General features: G+C 37.4%; 1 protein-coding gene across 4 annotated transcripts in view; it reads right to left on the reverse strand.

Moving 5' to 3' along the window:
• AQR (aquarius intron-binding spliceosomal factor) overlaps positions 1–13,236 on the reverse strand; it is a 103,141-nt gene extending 89,905 nt beyond the window's left edge. For 2 of the 4 annotated variants that reach the window (XM_027083808.1, XM_027083805.1), the window contains exons 1-4: positions 12,966–13,236; positions 10,258–10,314; positions 7,926–7,966; positions 1,714–1,749 (exon numbers count right to left, since the gene is read on the reverse strand). In XM_027083808.1, the coding sequence (XP_026939609.1) occupies positions 1,714–1,749; positions 7,926–7,966; positions 10,258–10,314; positions 12,966–13,040 (209 nt within the window). In that variant the 5' untranslated portion in view covers positions 13,041–13,236. The remainder of the gene's footprint in view (positions 1–1,713; positions 1,750–7,925; positions 7,967–10,257; positions 10,315–12,965) is intronic. The other 2 variants (XM_027083806.1, XM_027083807.1) reach the window with 2 other exon arrangements.
• Positions 13,237–13,268: the final 32 nt, after the last annotated feature.

The following is a 13,268-nucleotide window of genomic DNA, read 5'->3' on the forward strand; positions in this document are numbered from 1 at the left end:
TCAATAATTCCTTGATTCTATTTTGGCAATCACAGCAAATGTAATCTATATAATAACACGTCCCTCTTACGCATTTCATCAAAGATTCAGTTCACTCTCCTGTACCCAGGCACCTCCTCCATGCCATCTCAGTTTTCACTCTAGCAAGAGACCATCAATTATCTCTATTACAAACTTGAGACTCATTATGTCTGGAGGCTGGCACAGAGAAAATGGCATTCTAACCCAGAAATTATTATACATAAAAGTTCCTGGAAGGTAACAACCCCCTTTTTCAGTTATTAAAAATCTTTCACTGGGTTTCCCTGATGGCGCAATGGTTGGGAGTCCGCCTGCCGATGCAGGGGACATGGGTTCGTGCCCCGATCCGGGAGGATCCCACGTGCTGCAGAGCGGCTGGGCCCGTGAGCCATGGCCGCTGAGTCTGCACGTCCGGAGCCTGTGCTCCGTAACGGGAGAGGCCACAACAGTGAGAGGCCCGCGTACCGCAAAAAAAAAAAACAAAAAAAAACTTTCACTGTCACTGATGCCTTCAATATGCTCTGCTGCTTTTCTCCTTCAGTCCCTGCAATTCTCTTGGTATCTGATATTTGCCAGGACCATAGAATTCTGGCTTTATCCTAATCATATATCAGCATCCTCTTGATTTTTATTTACTTTCCTTCTGAAAGATGGCATGATATGATAAAAAGGGCATATTAATCTAAGGGCCAGATGGACCCAATTTCTAGCCTCAGTACTCTCTATAAAATAAGGAAACTCTTACTGGGATTATCATGAGGATTAAATGAGATCAAGTATTCAGTGACAATACAGTTCTTAGGATATAGTAGGAGTCTATTTACAAGTTAATTCATAGCTATAAACTTCAATTTCTCTCCGTAAAAATAATAAGAACACCTACATCATGACATTTTTTGTGAGGATCATATCAGTGTATGTAGGGAGAAACAGTTGTTAATAGAGACTGACTTCTGATGCAGACTAGACCTCAAGAAGTGTGGAGAAGTGGAAAAACCATGAGCTTTGGCATCAGACATTGGCATCCCAGCTCTGCCAATTACTTAAATGCATTATCTTTAACAAATAACTGCTCTCACCTCAGTTTCCTCCTTCACTAAGTGGAGAGTAGAATACTGACTTCGCAGGGTTTCTGTGAGTGCTCTGTATGTAAAATGTTTAACAATGTGCCTGGCACAAGGTTCAATAAATGGCAGATACTACTATCATCAACAGCAACCTTGGCTTTTACTTCCAGTCCACTGGCCACACCTGGTTGTAATATAATCTAAATTGTAACCTAAAAATTATATATTCTCTTCATCTGAAATATTTATCAGTGGCTTAGGTCAGAACAATGCTGGCTTAGTAATAACAAGTTAGCCTGGAAGGAAAAAATGGCTACAGAATGCATTCCAATTTACTCCCATTAGCACTAGAGGAACCAAAGAAGAGTTCAGAAATTGCTCAGCACACACTATCTTAATTAGTGAAAAACAACTCAAAATACAAGTTACACTAATAATGGAACATCATCTTTGAAAACAAAGGCTATCATACACGTATTCCAAAACAAGCCAATCACAAAAATATAAATCTTTTAAAATTTATAATTATTTTCTTATCCACTCACAGAAATGTACAGAAAACTTAGCTAAAAGTTAAGTCACACTGTCATCTTTAACTTCATCAAAGTAAAGCCTTTAAACTCACCTAAATTCCAAGAGCATTATCTTTCTGATGGCAAACCTAAAAATATAAAAATAGTAAAAATATTTAAATAGAGAAAATAAACATTTCTGAGTTACTAATGCAGATGTATTTTGGAATCTTGTTTTAATTTTGACTCACATATCAGAATAATTATATTTATTTATGCATTGAAAAAAGCAAATTTTCTTTTTATTTTTGTTTGTATTTTGTTTCAGATAGTTTATTTTATTTTTAAAAACTGTCTAAGAACAGTTACTTATATCCTACCCATATAACAAACACAATCAGCACCATGACATACGAGGATACAACACATACATTAATAAGCCAAGTAATTTTAATCAAAACACAAGTGCTCATCAATATTCATAATATTAGATCACAACTGCCAAAAGCTAGCCTGTCTCAATTTCTTAAACACTGACTAACATTCTTCCATTTAATAATCAAATGAAAACATTCTGCTGAAATCATGGCCTCCTATAAGCACAAGGGACACATGTATCTATATCACAAACATGGGAATCAGGCTTCTGTAGCCTTGACATTAAGTTTAAAATATTAGAAAATTGTGGAGGGAATATCAGATATCTCTTTATATACTTTAAAAATCAGAGTGTTTTGTTTTATATGGATAAATGATGCAGTAGTTACAAGGTAGCCTTCCAAAGGTAGGTTCAAACGTCCACTAATTTAGTTTTATCATTTTGTATATTGACAATAAAGTAGCCAGACCAGAACCATGCCACTGGATATTAGCCCCCAGCTTTGAAAATTAAATCAGTATGCATTATAAATTTATAATACCCCAAGAGACCATTATCCTGTCAAAATCCTATTCCACTGATTTCTGATCTCTTAAATAGTTTCACTGAGCAAGCAATGTCAGAGAACTTTAGTGAGAATGAAATGAAGGATTTAACTGTGCAATAGCACAAAGACAGAACACTGCCAAGGCACTGGCTTCTACAGCCAGCAAAGCCACTGAGAGGATACAAAAGCTTGTGTTGTACACTCTAGATCTCCAGCTGCAGGCATTTCACTTCACATGTGTGTTAGACAACAGAATTCAGGCCCTGCTACGCAAATACCTGCACCCTTAATTTCTTCAGCCACAAACAGGACCTCATTGATGAAAGAAAGAAAATCTTGGTTCACGAGATAGATCAGTATTCTAGTCATGATTTACTGTTACCTTGGCAACATCCTTAAACACCCTGGGACCCAGTTTCCTCATGTACAAAAGAGGTGAAGTGGTCAATTTTTTTTTTTCCTGTGGATGACTGGACAAGTGAAAAATCAGTTTTGATGGGTCAAGGTAATGCAAAAACACTCAATTTCTCTTATAGCAATCTTGGTGGTATTCATTAAATTGGGGGTTTTACACTTCTGCCAGTAAACTTTCTGAGACAGATAAAGAACTTAACTAAAGGGATACATATAAGATATAAAAATGGGTCTAGAGACTAGATATTATGCCAGAAAATCTTTAAAGATAAGGATGAAAAGTATAAGAAATAATGAGAAATATAAATAAAGGATTTGGGGATGGTCATTTTATTAAGTTACCAATATTTACTGAGAGCATGCTTTGTAAAGCCTGACTCCGGTCAAGGGTTTAACATGCATTTCATTAAATCCTCCCAAAGCTGGATAATTTATGTACAATACATTGGGTCTATTAACCATATTGTTAACTGGATGATTAAATTTGATTAAAAAAAAAGAGTGGGGAGGGGTAGTCAAAGGGGTTTTTTTTTGCTGCTATAATTGCCCTCTGCTATCTCTCTTGGGATATGGTTGTGTGAAAACATGAGGTCTGGAGCTGTGGTAGCCCCTTTGCAACCACATAGGGAAAGCCAGAAAGTTTGTTAAAAGGCTGACAAAGACCCTCACATTATGAACTTCTGAACTACCTACTCCAGATTTATTGTTAAATAGATGATTAAAAAATCAAAAAATAATTGTGAACAAAGGAAGCCAGCCACAAAAGAGTACATATCATGTGATTCCATTTATTTAAAGTTTAAAACCAAGCAAAACTAAACTATAGTGTTCACGTTTGCATACTTACATATTTAAATGATATAGCAAAGGGCACATAAGGGTTTGTGGGATGCTAAAAGGTTGGTTTTTTTACCTCAGTGGTGGTAAAAATTCAGAAGGCTAAATGTTTCTGTACATTTTATGTGCTTTCTGTTAATTTCATAGTAAAGAGGTTTAAACATTTTTAATAAAAAGAAATATAAACACTGGCAAAAGTAAATTGCTCTAAAAGTCATCCCTTTTTAATCTTTCAGTATAAAAATCACTTGGATGGATTAACAGGATTAATAATCATACCAAAGTGTGTGGGTTAAGAGAGTCCTAAAGGGCAAATGGACCCTGTCCTATTTAAGAACAGAGTATTGGATAAGAGCCAGAGAACAAGGCTTTAATAACCTGGCGCTGCCTGTATCCATGGTAGAATATCTTGAGCTAGTTACTTAATCTCTCTATACCTCAGTTTCATCATCCATAAAATGAGGATAACGGTACCTATCACAGAATTGTCGTGAGGATAAATACGCTGCTATATACAATGTGCTGAGATCAGAAGCTGGCACATAGCAAGCACTCCAGAAATGACAATTACTGTTACTTTTAATATTTTAAAATCAAACAGATAAAAATACATTAAGACAAATACACCAAATCTGATAATGGTAAGGATAGCAAATATGAATCTTTTGTGTAATATACCACACACTACAATGGGGACTGAACAATATGGTATTTTAAGATCTACCTAATTTTGAGATTCTAGAAGTGATCATTTATACCATAAGAATATAAGAACTGATTGATTTAATTCCCAGATGCCTCCTAAGGAAATAGGGATGATGTACAAAAAAACGTATATTATAAGAACCTTAATGTATCATATTAAGAGTGCCTTATGGCTATAAACTGCCTATTTTGATAGCCTATAAACAAGTAAATAAATCTTACATTAAGCCATTCCCCAATAATGAAGAAGCTACGAGCACATAACTCTGCAAAACAGCTTCCACAAGGCACTAGTCTAAAAAAAAATGGTCATTTAAATTTTTAAATATACACTACAGTTTTTGTGCTACACAGGTGCATTATTTAACTTTTTGAACTTAAGGATTTGAGGGCAAAATGCAATCAGGTCACTTTTATTCAAGTGTTTAAATGTGTACAAGATGAGAATACGGCTGTTAAGAGTGCCGTGATAAGACTTAGGGAGCCCCGCCAACGACTGTTACTACTTTCAGCAATTAAAAATGACTTAGCCAAGTCTACGTAACTTAAAAATCACCGGCAGCTTTTAGTTGTTTATTATATAAAAATTATATTCAAGGAAGCAATATTAGTAGCAAAGGTTTAAATTTAAAAAAACCCCATAACCCTAAGCAATCCATTGGAGTGAAACCCTGTTCTACAAAGAGGCAGAGAACTAGCTCTGAATGTTCAAGGTAAATTCCAGATTAGTATATCCTTAATATATAATAAAAAAGGGTCCTAGAATTTATCTACCCGCTCATCTTCAGTTTACTTTCCTCAGGCAATCTCCTCCATACCCACTTTCAACCAACAAGTCATATGTTACATATCTGCTCAAATGTGATATCTTTATTTTCTTTTATTGGAGTATAGCTGCTTTACAATGTTGTGTTAGTTTCTGCTGTACAGCAAAGTGAATCAGCTATATGTATACATATATCCCCTTCTTTTTGGATTTCCTTCCCATTTAGGTCACCACAGAGCAATGAGTAGAGCTCCTTGTGCTACAAATTCTGTTCTCATTAAATATCTATTTTATACACAGTAGTATATATATGTCAACCCCAATCTCCCAATTCATCCCACCCCCTCTTTCTCCCCTTGGTGTCTATACGTTTGTTCTCTACGTGTGTGTCTCTATTTCTGCTTTGCAAATACGTTCATCTGCACCATTTTTCTAGATTCCACATATATGTGTTAATGTACGATATTTGCTTTTCTCTTTCTGACTTACTTCACTCTAAGAGAGGATCTTTGCCTGATCATCAATCTAAAATAGCAGTCCTGTCGCTATACCCTAATCCCACTTTAATTCATAGCACTTACTACCTGCTGATACTATATATATATGTATATATATGTATATATTTTGTCTGTCTAGATAAGAATTAGAACACAGCTTCATGAGTAGAGGCTTCATCTGCCATGTTCACTGATGCACCCTTAGCATTGAAATGGTGGTTGATACAAAGTAGGCTCAACCCAATCCTCTCTTCAGAACTCTACACCTAAATACCCAACTGCTTATTCTACATCTCTCTCTATAGCTCTTTAGTGGCTAGAATTCAACATTTCCAAAAGCGACTAGTGATCTACACCCAATCCCACCACCACCACCAACAGCAAAAGTCAGTAATGGCACCTAATCACCTGACAACCTTTGCCAAAAATTTTGGAGTCATCCTTGATTCCTCCCTTCCTGTGTTCACCACATCCAACCACCAAGCACTTCTATCTCTCAGATTGGTAACTCTTCTCTATCTCAACTTTCCATGCTAGTCCATGCCATCATTATCTTCAATCTGACTACAACAATATTCACCTAACTAATTTCCTGCCTCTTGCTCCCTCCAAAATTTAAAACTACCACCATCATGCTTCACTGGTTTCCTACTTCTCTTCAAATTTAAAACAAACAAACAAACAAACAAACCTTAACATGGTCTTTGGCCCAACCTACTTCTACAGGCTCAAGAAGGGACTGCTAAAACAAAACAACTAGAGTACTTCCCTGGTGGCGCAGTGGTTAAGAATCTGCCTGCCAATGCAGGGGCATGGGTTCGAGCCCTGGTCTGGGAAGATCCCACATGCTGACATTAATCATCAATGTCAGTAAAATAGTCTTTTATTTTTAAGTGCTTTTACATATGTTGTTTGCATTCTTAGATTCTTCTTGTCTTCATTTTGCCCGAAAACTTGTTTCTTAAAATAGTTTGCACAGGGACTTCCCTGGTGGTCTGGTGGTTGAGAATCCGCCTGCCAATGCAGGCGACACAGGTTCGAGCACTGATCCGGGAAGATCCCACATGCCGCAGAGCAACTAAGCCAGTGTGCCACAACTACTGAGCCTGCGCTCTAGAGCCTGCGAGCCACAACTACTGAGCCCACGCACCACAACTTCTGAAGCCTGCGTGCTTAGAGCTGGTGCTCCACAACAAGAGAAGCCACCGCAATGAGAAGCCTGAGCACTGCAACGGAGAGTAGCCCCCGCTCGCCGCAACTAGAGAAAGCCCGCACGCAGCAACGAAGACCCAACACAGCCAAACATAAATAAATAAATAAATAAATATTTTTAAAAAATGACTGGCCTCTTATTTTGACACTGCCTTTACAATATTTAGTAAAATTTACCTCCTAAGACTCAAACACATGAAAAAAATAAAATCTGAGATTTTATAAGGTCTATGACATTCATAACACAAATGTTTCTATGTCATATTAAAACGGTTAGTTACCTTTTAAAATACTCATTGGGCATATATATCTACAGGTGCAGATATGGAAATATGCCCAAGACACATTGTTTAAAAAAAAAAAAAGTCATGATGCAGAATGGTATGTAGAGTATAAACTCCCTGCTGTTTAAAAAAAAATCAAAGGGGTAGGGAACTGGAACAGGTGTATACATAAGTAAAGAAACTGAGGGTTAAGGGACAGGGAAGAAGATGTACTGAAACTTACCCTTTCTGTGTACTGTTCAAAATAATTTTTATTTTTTATTATATATATAGTTTGTACATTATGTACAAAATGCATATTATTTTGTATTTAATTATCATGTATATTTTACTTTTCCAATTTTTAAATAATCTTTCAAAAAGATTTATCAGAAAATAAGAAAATTAGTATTAGTTGAACTGAAATTTTAAAATCTCCATATTTACTCTTCCTCACGTTCCTTCAAAAACAAAATAAACCCTAAAGAACTTAATCCCTCTAATCTGAGCCAAAAATTAAAAGGCAAAAAAATATCTTATGCCTCTTCAGCAGCTAGATATAGTTTTTCTAGTCACCATCTCCTTGATGACCAAATCAAAAGAAGGAAAGTTCCAAGTTTATGATTACATTTAGTTTAGAAGTTCAAATGAGATCCAAGTTAGTCCCATCTACTTCCTATGTATGAAAATTAAACTCACTCCTACCTTGATTTGACAATTTCTTTCTCATATATATCTTCAATCACCTGTTAAAAATATAAAAATGTTTAATATCTCAAATAACTTTTTTTCAGACTCGAAATTGAGAGTTTTCAATTACTGAGATTACACAAAACAAGGTGGTTTAGGAAAGCTATCAAATATCACTGCTATTGAAATAATATTTAAGAGATTTTTTATAATCCCATTATATCCCTCAAAATGTAAAATAACAGAAAGCAAAGCAGTAGGAAAAAATAAATAATAAAATATATCTAAATAAAAATAATTCTAGAAATAATTATTAAAATCATGTATTTATTTCATTTCTAGGGAAAATAAAAATTCACAAGATCAGGATATTTTTAAAAACTTAACAAAGTATATAAATGTTAACAGGCTCCACCTAAGAGTTTTAACAAAGTGCTTTCAAAAACCAGAAAGTAAACTGAAAGTGCAAAGACATAACAGAAGCAAATGCTAATCATTACATCCTGTTTCCAAGCACATATGATAAAACCTCAGAATTTCCACTTACTTGGGTTAGGGTGGGTAGGATGGTATAATACATAAGAATTCAGGTTCTGGGGTTGGAAGCCTGGTTCAAACCATCCACCTTTACTGCTGGAGACTACAACCTTTGCAAATGCATGACTGCTCTAAGGCTCAGTTTCCCAGTATACAAAAAGGATCTAATAATAAGTACCCCGTGGGGTTGCTATAAGACAACACATGTAAAGAATTCAGTACAGGTCCTGGCACATGGTAAGCCTTTAATAATAGTTATCAGTAGCAGAAGTAATAGTAGTGCTAGTGACAAGAGTAGTTAAAAAAAAAAACTTACTCTAAAATTATGAAGTACTTTAACATGGTATAATATAATATTATTTTATGGCAACTATGTCTTTTAACTGCTCAAAGTATACTTCTCAAATAAATGTTTGTGGGTGGTAAAGGGAGGAAGACAATGAGGCAAGCAAGTCTTGAATTTGTACGAAATTTTCTGTCATTGCTTTTCTGTTTATCAAAATCCAAATTAAATAATAAAATGATGGGTATAATCTTCTTTAAATACCAACTTATACATAGCTTCATCCAGTGTTAACTAAAATGATCTGAATATAAATTTAATCTCTAAAAACCTTGATCTAATTAAGTTCAACTCAATCTAGTAGTGTCATAAAGATATTTTTGTTATTAATGAAAAATGACCCTAGGAACCCCCAGACCCAACATATACAAGCACAAACATACACAAACAGCATATAGTGAGATAAAGCAACCTGGCTGATAATTATGAGTAATTAATGTATGTCAAGTTTATGAATATCCTCCTGATGAATAAAATGGGATTGCTGGCAAACAAAAATATATTTATAAATAAAACATTTAAGCTAAACTAATGTGAGAAATTTGGGATTAAGTTCAGTTTTAATAAGAGGGCCTAGATTATCACAATTCAATTTACAATGGCAAACTTAAAGCGAGTCTTCACTACTTGTTAAATGGCATGTGTATGTTAGCTCTATAAGACCTCTCTTTAAGAACCTATGTCAATGAGAATTAATCCTCCATTAGGAATCCTGCCTTTCGTTTATTCTAAATTGTGTCACCTGAATCCTAAGTCCCTTCCCTAATTGAATATGACTGGCCCTCAGTCATCTAATACTGTAAACAACTTCCACCTCTTCCACCATTATTACAGATCTTTCAGTTCATCAACCTAAAAATAAAAGAGAAAACAATAGATTTTATCCTAGATGATCTGTCAAAAAAACTGTAGGAAGGGGCTTCCCTGGTGGCGCAGTGGTTGAGAGTCCGCCTGCCGATGCAGAGGACACGGGCTCGTGCCCCAGTCCGAGAAGATCCCACATGCCGCGGAGCGGCTGGGCCCGTGAGCCATGTCCGCTGAGCCTGCGCGTCCGGAGCCTGTGCTCCTCAACGGGAGAGGCCACAACAGTGACAGCCCGGCGACCAAAAAAAAAAAAAAAAAAAAAAAACTGTAGGAAAACTGATGTGTATTTACAAAGATATTCATTACATGATCACCTAATAATGATAAATCAGAGCAATCTAAGAATCTATAAACAGGAAAATCCACACACATTTTTTAAAAGGCTTAAAGGAAATAAATAACTATCTCTGGGTAGTTATTTTTATTTTCTTATGTGTAGCTTCTGTATTTTCCAAATTTTCTATTATGAGTAATTATTAGCTTAGAAAACCATTCATTTTAACTTTTAAAAAAATTATGAAGAGCTTCTGTCGAATTAGCTCTTGAAAAAGATACAAAGAGCATATCTATTCAAAAGGGATGCAGCAAACCAAAAATACTTACCTTTATGTCAAAAGGTGATTTTTTCTTGATGTGGGGAGCCCAGTATTTACAAGCTAACTGCAAAAGTAAACAGTATAAACAGTAAGTCATAGATTCATACCACTGAAGATTCATACCACTAACAGACTGAGATCATTCAGAAACAAGCTGTTTCTTAACAGGGCACTACTGGCGCAGGGCGAGGCGATAGAGTAATTTACCTATTAAGGGGACTATATGGGCTTGCAGACCAGGGAGCATCTTCGGGCCCAATCCACTGAATGCCAGTAATGCCCCGCATGGCACCCTGCCACAATGATTTAAAAAAAAAACAAAATATATTTTAAACTATTCCTATGGAAACAATAGGGTGAAGTTAATAACCAAAGTCAAACACCTTCAGCATAGAGCTAACAAAACCCAGGTCTAGAAAGATTAAATGAGCTGCCCAAGACTACAATTAGTTAACAGGTGAGCCAGTACTAAAAAACAGATTCAAAATCCTCAGGAATGTCGATTTGCAAAACAATAATCTTTAAGTGATTAGTACACACTCAGGCACACCTAAACAAAACCTAAAAAAAAAATTGTAGTTTATCAGTGGGTTATTACCAAGAATAGAAAAGTCAGTATGTTATATTTCAGCAAAGCAGGTTTTACCTGAAAAATGTGAATTTAAATACATATACAGGGATACCTCAGAGATATTGCAGGTTTGGTTCAAGACCACCACAATAAAGTGACCACCTCAATAAAGCGAGTCACATGAATTTTTTGGTTTCCCAGTACATATAAAAGTTATAATTTACACTATACTGTAGTCTATTAAGTGGCAATAGCATTATGTCTTAAAAAAAACAATGAACATACCTTAATTTAAAAATACGTTATTGCTAAAAAATACTAACCATCATTAAAAAAAGTGAGATCAGGGCTTCCCTGGTGGCGCAGTGCTTGAGAGTCCGTCTGCCGATACAGCGGACACGGGTTTGTGCTCCGGTCCGGGAAGATCCCACATGCCGCAGAGCGGCTGGGCCCGTGAGCCATGGCCGCTGAGCCTGCGCGTCTGGAGCCTGTGCTCCGCAACGGGAGAGGCCACAACAGTGAGAGGCCCGCGTACCGCAATAAAAAAATTAAAAAAAAAAAAAGTGAGATCACAGAGTTCAGATATCTGATCTTCTTAAAACTAAATTTTAACCTCTACATCTCACTCATTCAATAATAATTAAAAAGCCCCTTCTCTAGTCAGGTGTACCAGGTGCTCCGAAATAACGGAGGAGGAGGGGCAGGGAAATGGTAGGATCCCTACATACTCTCTGTCCTCATCTCATACCATCCTCCCTCTTACTTCTTAAGTTCGCTCTCCTGGCTTCTTTACATACACACCATAAGGCATTTCCACTTGCTACTTCCTGGACTGTTTCCCTGCTCTTCCCCAGACTGGCTCCTTTTTTGCATTCAGGTCTTAGCTTTTGCATTCAGGTCTTAGCTCATTGGGGTCTTAGTCAGGACTCTCCTGACTGCTCTTCATAAACCCCACCCAGTCTGCCACAATGCCGTTTCATTTTCCTGATAGCAATAATCACTGTCTGAAACTACACTGTTCATTTATCTCACTCATCCCTCTAAAATGTAAGATCCCTGAGGGGAGGAAACTAATAACTTTTACCACAAAAATTCAAGCAATGGGAAAAGGGAGTTCTAGTCTAACTTGTCCAGAAAAACCTCTCCAAATTAATGTAGATGGATGACAGTGAATTAACCATATAAGAAAAGGTAGGGGAAAAAAATGAAGTAGAGGGAACAATGTTGAAAGGAGGTGCCAGGAGGTGAAACATTGCATGGCACAAATAAATTGCAGTTCAGTATGGCTAAACACTGTGAGAAAAGGAGGAAAAAAAGAGAGGAAATTGGATATAAGCATGGGTCAGATCACAAAACAAGGTGAATGATTCCAGTCATTATCCTAAGGGCAATTAGAACTCTTTAAGAAAGCATTCAAAATGACTCTTATGCTTCTGCCTTGGCAAATTTGCTGAAACAGGGCACAGAGAAGAAAGAAGCAAGTGAGTAATAAGTTCTGTATAGAGTTACTTGCACTCTTATCCAACACCCAAAGCAACAAATAAGGATTAGGAAAGTTGCTCAGCGCTACAGGGCTATGTTTCCCCATTCAAAGCCAACCGCGGTTCACCATGCAACACAATAAACAGGTTTTAAATGAACGCTCTCTGACCACGGGATTGCTCTCTTCGTAGATGCATGTATTTGGAGCAGGTGTCTTGTCAAATTCTCACCATTCCCTTCAAAGATCTAGGTTACTCTAAGGCTAAGAATAAGCCTATCCCTCCTTCGACCCTCAGTTCAGTATCACCTCTGCTATGGAACCTTCTTGCCAGTCTCAGGTGACTGGGGTGGTTCCTTCTGTGAATCCATCTCTCCTGCGACGAACTCTAACATAGAAAAGCTCGCATAATAACTTTCTTTTCATGTGTCTGTCTCCCCTGGAACATGAACTCCTCGGGGCAGAGCCTCTTTCACCACGGTCTCCCCAACAGCTAGCACAGTTGCTGGTACACAGCACGTACTCTTTAGTAAAAAGACTTGAGTGCATGAATTGACAAACGAATGCCTCGTCGGTGCTCCCGTTCCCAAGAAAAATCCCACGTCCTGGCCTCGGGGCTTCAGCGTCCCACCCCTTCACACACACCGGACTCGCCCAAGCGCACCTGGGTCACGAACTCCGCGTTGATCTGGGACACCGTAGGGGCCACGATTTTCTTGGGCTGAGCAGGGGCCGTCATGGCAGCACTCTCCTTCCGCTCCAGTGGAAAACAAAGGACCGCTCCGAGCAGCGGTGAACCCGATACACTTCCCGCTAAGAAGCGACTGCTGCTGCTTAACTCCGAGATGCAAATACCCGCGGAGCAGAATATCCTCAACGCTTACAGACCACAGGGATCGCGTACCGCAGCTTGTACATCCTTCAAGAAGCGGAACAGAGCGGGTCCGGAAGTGCATGCAAGCGCTGG

Source organism: Aethalodelphis obliquidens, unplaced genomic scaffold, assembly GCF_003676395.1.
Source record: "Aethalodelphis obliquidens isolate GAN/ISIS:26980383/991018 unplaced genomic scaffold, ASM367639v1 scaffold51, whole genome shotgun sequence".
Classification (NCBI taxonomy): domain Eukaryota; kingdom Metazoa; phylum Chordata; class Mammalia; order Artiodactyla; family Delphinidae; genus Aethalodelphis; species Aethalodelphis obliquidens.